The following is a 16,445-nucleotide window of genomic DNA, read 5'->3' on the forward strand; positions in this document are numbered from 1 at the left end:
CTCAATGATATCCCAATATATTTTCAAACCAAATAAGTAATAAATAACATTTACTGCAAATACATTAAATTAAACTGACTCAAAAGGATAATTTAACGATTGTAATTAATATTCTCTTTCAGTAAAATGTACATTTATTGGATCCATATTAACAACCAAACATTTAAATCAATTGGATTCACTTTTGTTTAAAAAAACGGGAATTATAATGTATTTAAAACAGAAATAAAAATACTAATAATTAATTAAAACTTATTGCTACTAATTTTTAACTTATAATAACTCCCTTAATAAATATCGAAATTCAACCATTTGGTAACACATGACGTATCTCTATTTTTTAAATAACCCTAAAAAGCCGGCGTAATAAATTAAATTTAAAAAGGCATATAACTTTTCATGAATAATTCATTACGACTTCCTTTCACCTTTTATCCCAATTTATCGACGTCTAAAGATTTTTATTTAGCTAGCAGGCCGATATGTTTGGTAAATCATTTTCTTTTATGAGAAGACTTTTCTGTTTTTAATGAAAAGACTTTTCTGTTTTTCTTTACTATGGGTTTGTAAAACATTTGATTCAATGAGAAGGTAAACGAGTATGTACAAATCGGATTAGGTTATTATATAATTTTGAGATTTCTTATTAGTAAATTTGCCTTTAATTTGTTCAATTACCAAATTATTCTTAAGTTGATGTAGACACCATTTGAGAGATTCAATTTATTGATAAAATTATATGAAACCTTTCTTAGAATTTGATAATGAACTACAGAATGTTGTTATTCATCTTTATCGACCAGAGTATAATCTTACATCGCATACTTTGAATGTTTAAATGTCTGTAATAAGCTCTGTGCAATTCGTTTATGAAATTGTTTTAGGGTATAAAAATCCACTCAAGTGAAAGCAAATTCTCCAGGAAAAAATATGAAAACAATTCATATATTCTTTGAAGGCTATACAACTTCCTTATAGGCGACAGCGTCCTTCATGTAATATATGAAAAAAATATCCCAAAAGTGATCGTAAAATAGGAATCAGGAAAAACTACGGAAATATATCGGAGGGTTTGTTTGGTTGTATAAGAACTCAAACCAAGATTTGTTCCTGCATTATTTGTCGTAAAGTCGTGTATAAATTTTACAACAGCTTACCGATCGGAGACAACAATTTTTATGGAGCTACAAATTGCTTTTTAAATACGAAGCAGTTAATCACTTCACTAACTGTTAACAGGATTGTTCAAAATTGGCAATTTAATTCACATTTGCACATCATTGACATCAATTGAACACTGTTACGGACACTAATGTACGTGTTGTAAATATGTTGTCGCTGGTTGAACGCAAACGCTTTAAGTGTTACCTGCTTTTGTATTGTTTGTAATGGTTCCTACAAAAACCATAATTAATTGAGTGTACAACTTCGCTAAATGTATGCCAACGTGTCAGCTTCTACAAAACAGTTTAAGTGCTCTTTACATTAATAAAGTAATAACAAACGCTAATGCTATTTCATTTGAACCTATTATTTTCATAAGCTGTAAAGAGTACGTTTGCAAATTCTATTTAGATTTCCTCTGATATATTATGATCTATGACTGTCTTATATATTTCTATATCTGTTTACGTAATGCTTGCAAAACTATTTATCGTGTTTTGGGACTTGTATTTATTGAAACTGTAAATGAAGAGTTATTTTCATATTACTGGCATGATTATTTTAAATGCAGTTCCAAATATATGTGTGTATGTATAATAAATAACAGTTTTATGTGTTTTGGACCAAAAAGGTCGATATGCTGCACGAATACTTTCTTTCTTGACTGTTATGCACTCTATTGCACAATATATTATATTGATAGTAATATGGTCACAAATCTCTTTAGTACGAACTTCCCATTATTAAATTGTCCAACAACCATGTCTGTTGTAACTGTCAGACCTTTGTCAAATTGTCTGTCACAAGTAAAATTTAATTTCTTGCGAGTGTTTGTGGCAAGTTAACACCAATTTATATAATTACAAAGTATGAGAAACACAATATAGTAGCCTAATGATTATCTGCTGATAAAGCTTTTGTTTTTTTCCTGGATTGTATATTAATCATACTTATTATAATTCACAAACTGAAAGCAATTTAACGTTCTTTAGGATTTATATCCAACAAAGGCTCAGCTTACATAAAATACATTTGCCCAACTCAAACTTGTCTATCATTTACGCTCTTATGATTTGTGACCAGGTTATTATCAAGTGTCGTGGCACGTCAATCTTCTTGGTCTTCTCAAAGGCTATGTGTGCTTGGTGTATAGGACCAATGTTTCTTCTTGCAGGCCCGGAGCGCTAGCACCAGTAGCTTTAGGAGTGTAAGTCAGGTAATGACAATGTAATGCTTGATCATGCCTGACCATTCATGATGATTTTGTATTTGGATGATTTTGTTATTTTACTTTTGTTGGCAATGTATCGGGATTGCTATGTGAATGTGGAGGTACATTGCCAAAGTTTTGTGTCATGTCAACCATCTGCATTTTCAGTAGTTTACCACTAGCTGCGTATTAGACTGCGATCAAGGTAAGTCATACACGACTCGAAAGATATACACTCATGGACAGTTTTAAACGAACACTTAATTCGTCAATACAATTTAATTTATGAAATGCTACTGGCTGAAAGCAAAATCCACTAGAAAATAAAATTAATGATGATGTTCAGCTGTTTTCTATACCTTATTGGTTAAGTTTTCATTCTATTGCAGTTTAATAAATTCTTAAGTATAGCAAACTTCATTTAACTTATGACAACAAAATTAATTCATATAATAATGTAGAAAGAAGATTAGGTTTAGTTTTTAAGTGTGAGAAAACCATATTTTATTTACATGAGCACATGTATATAAATCTGGACTTCATCCGTGTCCTTGAACAGTCCATTGATCCTGTATAATGGGAACAACCCATAGGAAATGGGTATCTATTGAAAAGTTGGGAAGAATAATTTATCAAGATACATATTATATTATGTCCATAAGTGTATACATATTCTGAACAGACGACAATTACAAAAACATCATTGAATATCGTTATAGATGTAGTTTCTAGAGTTATTAATTTCTAGTTTTTCAAATACGATTATTTAAACATTACGTACCACTTAATTTTCATTAAAAATATACCTATATGTTTTTAGAATACTCAGTATTTTTTATCAATAAAAACCATTCGACATCTTGGAAGGAGTTGGTCCATTATAGATAACGTCCTGTGACCTACAAACCCACTTTTGTCCCCAATTCAAGTTAAGTGTGAACTGCCATATTTCACTGTCATTTAAACAATGGAGGAGATTATGAAATCGTTATCATTCCAAACTATTATTGTGGATCTAGGAAAATGATGAAAAAATATGATTGATATATTTCGACGTTTGTAGAAGATTTTTCAAATAGAACATAATTTGGAAAATATACCTACTTTTTATGTTCTGATAATGATTCGACTAGAACATTAATTGAATTAACACATATTGACTTATATCTACATTTCATAGATTGCCTTTATAGAATCATCAAAAATCAATATTACATAGAGTAGACGATTATAATAAAGATATCAGCTGTCGATGACATTTTCAAGTACTTCATTGTTTTCAAGCATGCATTTAATCAAGGTACTTTACACTTTCAGGTATTAAAATACTATAGAAGGTTATCTATCATATACACATTTAAGGTATTGTTATTTTGTTCGTTGGTAAAATTGAAAATGCAGGAATTTCACGGAGTCCGCACTCAGCTCTCCTGACCGTACAAAAAGTTAAAATGAAAGTTTTTCGCATTACTTTGAATGCCTTTGGTAATTTTACTTGTTCATTTTACTCCGCTTTGTGGTTCTTTCCTATGTGTGATTTTAAATCAGAATGATAATGAAACGAGGATATTAAAGTACTGATTTTAAAGAATTTATTTTTAATATAAGAGTTTTAAGGTCGGAAACTATGGATTAAATTCTTAAAACTTAAACTCTAAAAACGTGCACAGGTTCTATAATAAAGTATCATATTAATAGAATGATAACTGTAAAGGATCTTAAATAAAAATGAATATATATTTGGTAGTTATTATACTATGTATTTGAATGTATTCACATATAGACAGAATAGACATAAATTAGTCCTGAAATCCATCACATGACGTGATTTCCGGTACAATACCGGATGCTGAAGATAACATCAATTAACAATAACTAAATCAATGTAACATAACAGTCAACAGCTAGTTTAACAAGGATTTTATTTAATACTAGACACTCAACCCGACTTTGGGTGGGCTGAATCACGACCTAGAGTTAAAAATGTCTCACAGAATTAATAATGTACGGGTAAAAAAATTTACCATTCGGCTAGGTAGATATTTTTTACTTCTTCAAACACATAATTATCTAATATTTAGAACTTACACAGTTTACTATACTGTTTAGAATAAGGTTATAAAATAGAACTATTATATTTTGTGACTCTTTATTTCATACTAGAGGTCCGCCCCGGCTTCGCCCGTGGTACATATTTCGCAATAAAAGGTAGCCTATGTCCTTTCTCGGGTATCAAAATATCTCCATACCAAATTTCATGCAAATTGGTTCAGTAGTTTAGGCGTGATTGAGTAACAGACAGACAGAGTTACTTTCGCATTTATAATATTAGTATGGATGAAGTTCGTTGCTTAGTGTTTTGACGTTCTGATGCAAATTCCTGGAAAACGACGTCGCGTCTGTCAATGAATTTTTCATTTAATTAGAACAGAAATTGCTGCAACAGTGAAAATATTCTTGAATTTAAATGAAAGATTCTTCGAAAATTAATAAATAAAGTTTATTAGAATATCTCCGTCGACAATTTTTATTATTCTTTGAAGACTAGTCGCCAGTCATCATCTCCATGAATTCTGAAAAGAAAAGTTTAAATATACAATCTCACTGCAGCCAATTAAAATATATTTCAATGAGTACGTACTCAGTTAAAATAAATAAAAATCATTTATTAAATTTAACTAGGTATGGTAAAATTATTTAATTTGCTGAAAATATCTCTATTAATCCTTAGCAGTGCAAAAACGAATAAAATAGTGTACTTGAAATTCATATTAAATTAAAAATATAAAAATACCTCGACAAGTCAGGAGTATAGAGAATGCTACTGTAACAAAATAAAATATGGCGGAAAGATGAGTACACGGCACAGTTCCTATTGAAGATAATAAAATGCATTTAAGACCTGCAATACCAAAGACCTCAAAATTTGGAACAGCCTTCATTTCAAAAAATGTAAATAAACTTCGAAGTCATATCTTATATTTTCTATATCTAATAACATTCCGTACATACCATCAAAGTCCACAGTGCCTGATGCATCTGTATCAATCTCGGCGATCATCTCATTGAGTTGGTCTGGTGTGAGCTGATCATCTAACGCAGCAAGGATCTCTCTGAGGCTCGATGTGGGAATGTAGCCGTTACCTGAACATTGTGTATACTTGATTAGTGCTTCTTATACGTAAATATTAATATTGATATTAATATCTGCTGATTTTGTGAATAATTTGATGTTTTCAGAATTTTAATTGAGACAAAACAAAGCCCAGATTAGATCTTAACAACTAATAAAAGTACAGAATCGTGCGTTGATACATATAAAAAGAGCGTGTGTGTTTGGCAAGATTGAAAGATACAGAGTCGCTTTACTCCATAACGTGACGGTATTGCCATGACGCGACATTGAAATTTGACTCCCAAGAAGAACTTCTTTAGGCGCTTCAATAAAACATGATGACATGACATGAAACAGAAAGGGCAGAAGAGATGACGTCATATATGGTTTTTTAAGCTCTATAACAGATTATTTAGAAGTTCTCAAGAAACCAAAATTGTCGTTAGTACAATTGTAATTTGTAGTTAATAATTGTGACGGCAGTAACTTTAGACATTAGCACTAACTTTTCATATCAGTGGGTATAAGTTCTGACAGTTAAATGATTATTGTGTTGTGTGCTCAACTTTTGTGAGGTGGAATTATAACCATCTGTTCAAGAGATACGTGAATTATCTACGTTAATATTATAAAGTGTTTGTTCACAAATTCAAATCTACCAAAGTTACTTTATTTTCTTACTAATCCAAATAATATCAAGATGAATTACTTATATGGTCTTCGAAGACCTATTAGGTACTCAAATTTTCACTCATTAGGTATTTTATTCTGAAGTTATTGTTAGAACACAATGCATGAAAGGTGATCTCACCATAAACTTTTTCGAAAGGATTTACAATATAGATGCAGAAATAGAAACAGTTACTTGAAATGTGAATCATGAAATCGATAACAAACCAATAATCCCAAATTTTGAAAGCAGAATAATTAGTAACGGCTACTTGGTGAAATGTGAATCATGAAATCGATAACAAACCAATAATCCTAAAATTTGAAATCGAAATTCCAGAACAAACCGTTAAACTCGAATGCTGTTTTATTTTCAAAATGCATTTAGCTAGCTGTAATTAATAATGGTCGATAAAACGTGCTCAGAATTGATGAGCTGACAATGGAAGTGCAGTAATGGAATTCCCGATAAATATGTTCGCAGGGCACATTAGTGCTGAAATAGAATACTAGATTTTCGCGCGTTGCGTAATGCCTATATATAAAATTGCATTTCCAATATCGAAATCGTATCGATTGGTTGGAAGCTTTTTGAGATTGTGATCTTGAGTTTTATTTGCTACTGAACCATATTTTGATTTTGGCGATTACGTTTTTAAAAGTTTCGGAATCCTAATTCAAAGGCTCATAGAGGAGGTAACTCAGTGGTTTAATACGTTGATTTTGATTTAAATATAAATTTGTATAGTTTGTAACTGAATTTACAACTCCTATGAACAATAATACGATTTTAATCCCAAAATTTTCGCTCATTTACATTTTTCTTGTATCAATAATGCGGATTTTTTTTGCATTGTGTTCTCCAATATCAATTTGTGTCACTGATTTTTTTTAATTATTTCTATGGAATATTAACAGGCACATATTCACAATACATAAGTATTCAACTTTTTCATAAAAGTAAGCGCTATTTTCCCAACAGCAAAACTGTGTCGATTAATCTGCGATTATTAAAGACCGCAAAGCTTGATTAAAATTCTTCACAATTCCCACTAGTCAAAGAAAATTTTCTGATAATAAGAAATACATTGTTTCGAACAATTCTTACATTTGTTTCTAGTTTTAAATAGAGTACTAATAATTCTGCTCCCACGCGATGCTTAGTATGAAATATAATAGCATTTTCATTTCAACCAGCCACTTCAGGCAATAATTTATCTACGAGTAATATCTTTAAATCAAGTTTAAATTTTCAATAGCCAGAATAATGTTCGATATTTTCTTTTGGAAATGGTAGTTTGTTATAAATTTGCAGTTCTCTTAGTAACCAGATATTGGCTGATCTTAAATCTTTTCTTTCATATAACTATATTGTAAAATAAAATGAAAAAATAACGTTAAATAATAAATAACGTTCATGAAATGAACGTTTAATTTAATGAAAAATTATCGGGTATTGAAGCTTTGTTTGTTATTTTGAGTAATATAAATTTCTACATTTGTCTTTATATTAAAAAATGCCTTAGCAGTTCACTTCTAAGATTAGGTAATGCTGTCTTGGTTTAATAAATTTAGAACCATCTAAAAATTCATTTTGAAAAAATATCGTTTAATAATAATAATTGCTCTCTACAAAAGTATTGTAATTGTTATTTCCCATGAAAAGCAACAAACCCTCTTTGTCATACAGCCTGAAAGCCTCTTTAAGCTCCTTTTGTAAGGCTTCGTCGTCCTCGTCCAAGAAATGTGTCGCAACTCGGACAAACGAATCGAAATTCAGCTTGCCTGATCCTATAATAAAAATAGAATCGTGATAAATAAAATGTATTGGGGCGTACCTAAAACGTAAAATGAATAGAAGTGTTCTTTCATAACTATGAAGGGATAGTGCTTTTTTAGTCATTTCTTTAGGTATTGACGAACTTTTGTTCATGGTTTCGATAAAGTATAAATAGTGCCGTTCTTCATATACCAATAAAATTATGGCGCTTTTCAGTGTAATCAACTAATTTAATTACATTATTGGTGCTGCAAACTGAATAATCAAAATTTATTCGCTAATAATTAGATAAAAAATCACTTATCACACTTAGATTGTTTATTCAGTCATATTTCCAGATAATAACTTAGATTGTTTATTCTATTACAAATAAAATACACTCAAAATACCTAAACATATATCCAATATGATAGTTTTATTGCTACTTATTTATACAGTGATATACCGTCCATTTTCTGACAAATATATCTTACATAATATTCCCAGCTTCAAACAAAACATTACAATTATAAACTGCTTTGCATTCCCGTAATACTTCGAGAAGAGATATTATTCTCTGGTAGCTTTAATTTTGTGGAATCTCCGAGCACGAAATCTGGAAGCTTAATTTGTACAAATGCTCTTGAACAGTACATAGTAATAAGGATAATATTATATGCTATATTAGAATGTGGTCTTGATAACCGTTTTGGTATAATGATGGCCTGCTTTTTTCATAATTTTAGTTCGTGGATTGTCATTTGAGGAAAAATGTATTAATACCAAAGAAAACTTATATTGTTTCAAATAAAATTTATTATAAACCATGAAATTTTAGTATATGTACTGCCGAAGCAAGTACACGGCCGCCTCCTTGGTACAGTGGTTGACGCGTGAGCGTAGCACCAGGGGGCTTCACTTTTTTTATGAAATTTTAGATCGCTGTAATATCCTAATATGCTGCGCTTTAGAAAACATTTTTTTCTATATAGTAGTGAGGTAGTAGCTACGTTATTACGGTAACTGTAAGAAATGTGAAATTTCGGATTTAATAGATCTTTGAAGAGAGGTTATTAGGACAATTGGCATATATTTCCTTTCTTATATCACAATATAAGTAAACATTAATATTGCATACTGCGCAATGCCGGTACAAATTCTTAACAAACAGTTTTGTATTATTTGCGACGAACTCGTCACAAGTGGAGCAAGTTTTGTTAAACTTTGTGCAGGATTGAATGTGGCAGAGATATACCTCGGAGATATTAAATAAAGCATACAGTAAATATATAATAGCGTGTACCGGATTCGTCCGGGTTCAGCCGGAATTGAAGAATAACTCTCGTAAAGAATTCTTTCGAGTGGTAAAAAAATGGTGGTTTGAAAAACACAAGAGCTTGAATCATTCCTTTTTATAATACCTATATGTTTATTTAGCATCGATTGAAAGTACCTAACTTTAAATATTTAAATCAAAAAGCACATAGGTACTCGCAGTTAATAAAAATATTATATAGTTTAGATCTATCAGTCAGAGTCTGACTAATCATAATTAAAGTTGTTGAAACGACACTGATTGTTACCTTTATTATTAGAACAAAATGGCGTTTCATTTTATATATTATAGAAACATTATTTACAAACTTCACAAACAGTCGTGAGGTTTGTAAATAGAAGGTACAAAAATATGTTCCGAATTTTTTTATTAGTTGTTATTTGCACACGTGTCATAACCCTTTTCCGTCAGAAAAATGTTTCCCGTGGGCTATTATTTGAAGCATCAATTAAAAAGTTTAATTAAAATGCCTAAAATTTATTTAAACTTTTAAACGAGGCTCTGAAAATGACTAGTTATAATACAGACATTATTTATAATTAGTCTAACTATGGCTATGCTCACTTTAAATTTATCCCCAGGGCTATTCCGGTAAAAAGGGAAAAGAAAGGCTCTACGCCTTGCTTCTTCTAAAGGTCTTTTTACACTTTCATACGTGTAGCGAAAATTAATTTCAATGTTATTTCATTTAATTATTGCAGTTATTTAGCTCCGCCTCAATAATTGCAAAATAACAATTCATTTTTACGGTTTTTTTTCGAATCACGCCTGAAATTAAAAAAAATCCATTCTTTAAAAATTTTCAAATACTATAAAATAATTTTCTGTTTAGAAATGAACTTCTTTATTGACTGACCGGTTGGCTTGGTTGGTAGTGGCCCTGCCTTCCAAGCCAGAGGTCGTAGGTTCGATTCCCACCCGGGGCAAATATTTGTGTGTTGAACATAGATGTTTGCTCTGTGTCTGGGTGTTATTATCCATATAAGTATTTATTTAGAATTATATATTATGTATGTTTATCAGCCATCTGGTTTCCATAACACAAGCGAAAGCTTAGTATGGGATCACGGCACGATCGTGTGTGAAAATTGTCCTGAAATATTTATTTATTGTATTACTATATTTTTACGAAAGGTTTATATATCTCTTTTACATAGTATAAGAATACAGACGTAGGTATAATATGTAAAATTTTGTCTCTAACAAGCCTTTCCAGTTAAAAGACATCTCTCATGAACGGATAATTTCACCCGTCTAGCTAGACTATCTTTTATTTGAGAAAAAGTTAAGATTCAACAGACCATAATGACATCGGATTTTATCCTCTTATAAAGGGACCGGTTTCGAGAAAAAATAAATTTATTAATTTATTAATTTATTTTTAATAAATTTAGTTATTTTACATACTTATTTTGAAGCTAACTAATAGGTAATTTCTTTTTTTTACTTGTATTAGGTATGTTTAAAATTTAAATGCTTTGAAATACATTAAGATGACTAGGTTTAGATTTATTTTCCGAAAAAATAAATAAATAAAAGAGTTAGAAGATTGCACTCCTTGTCTCGCAAAATATTGTCAAATTAGAAGAAAAATAACACATCTCTGTACCTCTTAATTTTGGGACCTATAACCTAACTGACTACGTAGGTAATATTATTACATTACAATATTTATAAAGTATACTAGCGGTCCGCCCCGGCTTCGCCCGTGGTACATATGAAAAATAGATGTTGGCCGATTCTCAGACTTACCCGATATGCACAGAAAATTTCATGAGAATCGGTCCACCCGTTTTGGAGGAGTATGCAGACTAACATTGTGACACGATAATTTTATATATAAGAGAAGATTAGCACAATCAAATAATCCATTATAATATTATTTAGTTCATATTAAAAGAAAAATAAACGTTCGTCTACCTTTTTCTAAAGGATAATAATTAATCGAATCACAGTGAACTCATTACTTCCAATCATAGTTTCATCGCTACAATATTAAAGTGTGATTTTTACGAGACGTCAATCGAAGACAGTTTTAGTTCAAAGGTGCTTTGATGTTCAAAGGTGCAAGATGGCGGCAAGATTAAATTCCACGGTACGACAACTTTGCGACGTTGGTGAAAATTATTAGTTTTAAACTCGGCAAACTGGTTTTTAAAAAGTACCTTCTGTTATAAAAGTGTAGGTATTATATTAAATTAGACTGGTTACTGGAATTGCTATGATACTACGGAAGTTGAAATTACTTTCTTACATACATCCATACTAATATTATAAAGCTGAAGAGTTTGTTTGTTTGTTTGAACGCACTAATCTCTGGATTTATTGGTCCGATTTGAAAAATTCTTTCGGTGTTAGATAGCCTATTTATCGAGGAAGGCTATAGGCTATATTTCACGCTAAGACCACCAGGAGCGGAGCAATACGGGTGAAACCACGGGGAATAGCTAGTATTATACAGATAGTATACTTAATACCTACTTGATTTTATAATTAAATATTCTTTAACGAATGAATAAAATTTAATATTCTGTTTGGTTTTAAGCTATTTACTTAATACCGTTTTATGTTTTGTTAATGAAAAATTGACTTCCTTATAATACCTAATTGAATATATTTTTCTTGCGGCAAAATTTCCTGGCAAGCAAGAATCTCTATTTTGGTATTCATAGACATAATCTTTTATGTGAAGGAAAGCCGATGTTGTATGTTTATAGATAACTAGAGGTCCGCCCCGGCTTCACCCGTAGTACATATTATTTCGCAATAAAAGGTAGCCTATGTCCTTTCTCGGGTATCAAAATAATATCTCCATACCAAATTTCATGCAAATTGGTTCAGTAGTTTAGGCATGATTGAGTAACAGACAGACAGACAGACAGAGTTACTTTCGCATTTATAATATTAGTATGGATGTTATCTTGTATTTATTTTACTTCAAAAGACATCGATTTATTAATTCGTTTGAAAATATATTCATAGAAATGAAAAAAGCTCCTTGATACGGGCGTTGGCGCGTGAGCGAAACGAGAGGGCTTTCATTCAATACCCGATGGATATTAATAAAATATTAAAATCTTGCCTGAAAACGACTATCAGTAAAATAGATGTGAAATTCATATTTTTTTTATATTATATTATGCATGTATAATGTATATACATATAAACTCGGCGTCACAAAAATCGCACCTATTCGAAAATAAGTTTCAAGCATGTCCCGCCAGCAACGAATACATTAAACCCAATTAATATTGGTATCAATTGAAAGTATGTTTAACGACCTCTTAATTAACAACAGATAGAATTCCTAAACACAACAGATCTCATTAGCACATAACGTTAAAAAAAATGTTGTCAAAATACGCATTACAACGGTCACTAATTGCACCTCCTTACAAGGGTATAAAACGGGCGACCCGGGTTAAATGTGGGTCATTCGATATTCAACCTTTGAAGTGAACACACGTGAACAGTTTCCGTAAGAAAAATACGCCAGAAGATGGATACCACTGCAGATGAAGCCGCTCAAGTCATTGCACTACTGCAATCAGGGATGCGCCAATGTGATGTTGCCCGGCAACTGAACTTGAGTCGTTTTTCCGTTCGACGAGTGTTCCAACACTTCCAAGAGACTGGTGGCTATATCCGAAGACGTGGATCTGGAAGACAACGGTGCACATCCGAAAGAGACGATCGCTTCATTGTTTCGACGTCTTTACGTAATCGGTTCTCCAATGCTGTTGAGCTGCAACAACAACTGCGATCAGCTCGCAGAACGTCTGTAAGCGTCTCCACGATTAGAAGAAGAATGCGGGAGAAGAAAATTGCAGCTCACAGGGCTGCTAAAGGGCCAAAATTGACTGCACAGCATAGGAGAGACCGGTTGCAATTTGCCCGTGACCATGTGGATTGGACAATAGACCAATGGAGGGCTGTGCTCTTCTCGGATGAGACGAGAGTATGTCTTTTCTGCAACGACAGGCGTCGAAGAGTGTACAGGAGGCAAGGGGAACGATTCGCACAAGCCTGCATTCAAGAGACAGTGGAATACAGGGGTGGCTCGTGCATGTTCTGGGGCGGCATGTCAATCGACGGCAAAACGAACCTTGTGTGTGTTTCTCGGACTGGAAGTGCTCGCGGGCAAGGGTCGCTGACTGCTCCTCGGTACATAACAGAGATCTTAGAGGAGCAGGTTGTCCCTTATGCGGGTTTTGTTGGCAGTGGGTTCACTTTAATGCACGATAACGCCCGCTGTCACACCGCTTTAATTGTAAGAGACTACCTGCAAGAAGTTGGGATCCCTGTTATGCGCTGGCCGGCGCGAAGTCCAGACCTGAACCCTATTGAGCACCTTTGGGATGAATTGAAACGGCGAGTACGGGCACGTGATCCTGCCCCTACCACTCTCCAAGACCTCCAAGATGCCGTCGTTGCAGAATGGGACAACATTCCTCAAGAGACTGTTGTCACATTAATTAGGTCCATGACAGAACGCATGGAAGCAGTCATCAGGGCTAGGGGGGGTAACACTAGGTTTTAAGTTGTTTATAAGGACTTTCTTGTAATTTTTGCTGATAAAATAAAATTTAACTTTTTAATCATTTGTATTAGCTTGCTTTTTTTTATTCCCTGATAAACTAAAAACCAAATCTATTGATTTATTCTGAAAGTTAAATAAATTGCCTTTCCAATGATACCTTATAGTCATATATCTACCATTGATTAATAGGGTTAAAATGACATTGAAGGAAATTCTTATAGAGGTGCGATTTTTGTGACGCCGAGTGTATTACAGCAAAACTAAAAGATCCTGCAGTTAAAATTATGTAGAACGATGCGAAATGAATTGAATATGTTTAATTTTATTACATATAGATAATCGACATAGATTATACACAACAATATACCTTTATTGAAAAACAAAACAAGAACATACATCATAAAACAATATGATCACATAAAAATCATAACAAGACTCGAGAAATAAAGACGAATAAAATATACTAATTGTCCAAATATAAAAGCATCACATAGGTATTCTACAGGCTACAAACGAATAACAAGTTTTAATCTCTCAAATAACAACACTTACCATCAACATCCTCATTGTCCAGTCTCTGATCAAGCTCGTTATCGTCAAAGCTATGCACCATGGTGTTGAGGATCGTCCGCACTTTCTCCTTCTCGATCTTTCCTTGCTTACTGGAGTCGAACATGCTGAACGCACGGCGCAGCACTGAAATAATATGGGGAATTAGATCGAATTTAACATTTTATTAAGCTATTGCATAGCTTCTATCGCGGGCCTTGAGCGCGGGGACCGAATTTAGAAATTCCGTAACGAAAAAACCTCACGCTCCCCACTCCAACGGCAACGGAGTTGTGGCTTGAAGGCATGCTATGCAATAGCTTTACCGCGGCAGTCCCCGAGTGCCACATGTCTTTTTTTTCATTATAATTCACTATAATAAGCTATTGTTTATCCTACTAATATTATACCTAAATGCGAAAGTTTGTGAGGATGGATGGATGGGTGGATGTTTGTTACTCTTTCACGTAAATACTACGGAACCGATTACAATGAAATTTGGTACGTGGATAGCTGAAGACTTAGAATAAGACATAGGCAATCTGGAAATATCACAAGAATGAGAGCTATACGGGTTTTTACCTTTTCAATATTTTCATAATCACATTCATTATAAATGTTTTTAATACGATACTGTATTTGGTATTTGTTTATTTATTAAGACATTTTTTGTTATTCATTTTATTTGATCGCAAATGCAACAACTAAATTAAATGTGTGAGTACCTATGTATATCCAGTAACATGTTACCGGAAATGTATTAAATCCGTCATTGATACAATTAGTAGGAAATATTGTATGTAATTCCTAGAATCTGTTGCTCGCTGTCTGTGTTATATTAATTTTATAGGATGGAATTTTCCAGAATTTGTATTTATTCAATAATTTTTAAGCTATTGCATAGCTTCTATCGCGGGCGTTGAGCGCGGGGACCGAATCGAGAAATTCCGTAACGAAAAAACCTCACGCTCCCCACTCCGACGGACACGGAGGTGTGGCTTGAAGGCATGCTATGCAATAGCTTTACCGCGACAGTCCCCGAGTGCCACACGTTTTTTTTTAATACTCGGCACCATACATAATACACATGCCATTTCATATTGATACTGAATTTATTTATAAGAAAAAAACTACGCCCTAAAAATATTGTAAAGTATATTATTTTTAATTAATTTCTGTAAAAGATAATTGATATTATTAAATATTTAGCCATGTCAAAATGCCGCAAATTAACAATAGCACGGAATACTGAGGTTTTCTGCTGGCAAGCGCCCCGTAAAATGACTCTTGGTACATAAATAATATGCTAAAAGCTCCCACCCCTGCGGTCTAGCAATTTGCCTCGGTTTAAGTTTTTTTTTAGTTGCCATGATACGACATTTCCATTTTACAGTTTTGTTTTTTTTTTATTTGAAAGCGCGGGAAATTGTATATTTTTACGGAAGAATTAAAAATAACAGTTGGATTCAATATCGATTTGTGTATTGTACTTTTTTGGAGGAATTAACGTATGAAACTGAAATTATCGTCATTATAATACTTATATATATTTTATACTAAACAAAAAAAAGATCAATAAAAAACTTACTGGTTATTTGTTCGTCGTCAATTTGATTGTTCTGTAACATAAAATAAACTTATAATCACAACCTCTCAACTCCTTTAAATCACTGGCATAATAAAAAACACACACCATTTTAAAATTCGAACGCTATTCTTAAAAAAATGAATGACAGGAAAAAGCGCGGGCTGTCAAACTGCGCGCGCACCCCGACACCAACTGGACGAAGCAGCTTACTGCTGACGAGAAATCGAAACCTATGAAGAATGTTTGGAAATACGGAATGTACACAATAAACGTCTACTTTTATTGCCCCAAATCTAAATCCAGACCAACACATATGCTTGAAAAGACGGCCTAGCGACAATTAAATTTTATGATAGCAGTAAAATATAATGTCATAATTATGAACTATACAAACTTAAAACTACGAAAGACCATTCATGTATTTGATTGATATATTACAATTAGAATAGACAATAACCACAGATTTATTTATTATAATATTGGCATCACATTTTTGAATTCATGAAAAATTATAA

The 16,445-nt window shown here is 32.5% G+C and overlaps 2 protein-coding genes across 3 annotated transcripts in view; one reads left to right on the plus strand and one right to left on the minus strand.

Moving 5' to 3' along the window:
- Positions 1–16,445, plus strand: part of LOC149483596 (neo-calmodulin-like) — a 162,521-nt gene that overhangs the window by 135,310 nt on the left and 10,766 nt on the right. The gene's annotated exons all lie outside the window — the stretch shown is intronic.
- LOC149483598 (troponin C-like) lies at positions 4,724–16,169 on the minus strand. 2 transcript variants are annotated; one of them, XM_089702979.1, is made up of 6 exons: positions 16,036–16,169; positions 15,931–15,961; positions 14,346–14,489; positions 7,833–7,949; positions 5,387–5,518; positions 4,724–4,947 (listed from the first exon to the last, which is right to left on the minus strand). In XM_089702979.1, the coding sequence occupies exons 1-6, from the start codon at positions 16,036–16,038 to the stop codon at positions 4,919–4,921; spliced, it is 456 nt and encodes a 151-aa protein (XP_089559105.1). In that variant the 5' UTR covers positions 16,039–16,169; the 3' UTR covers positions 4,724–4,918. The 2 variants fall into 2 exon arrangements, with proteins under 2 accessions (XP_089559105.1, XP_089559106.1); XM_089702980.1 differs by lacking the exon at positions 7,833–7,949.

Source organism: Colias philodice, chromosome 13, assembly GCF_061535455.1.
Source record: "Colias philodice isolate Cphi_HAF_F1 chromosome 13, ilColPhil1 Martin Lab GWU primary, whole genome shotgun sequence".
Lineage (NCBI taxonomy): Eukaryota > Metazoa > Arthropoda > Insecta > Lepidoptera > Pieridae > Colias > Colias philodice.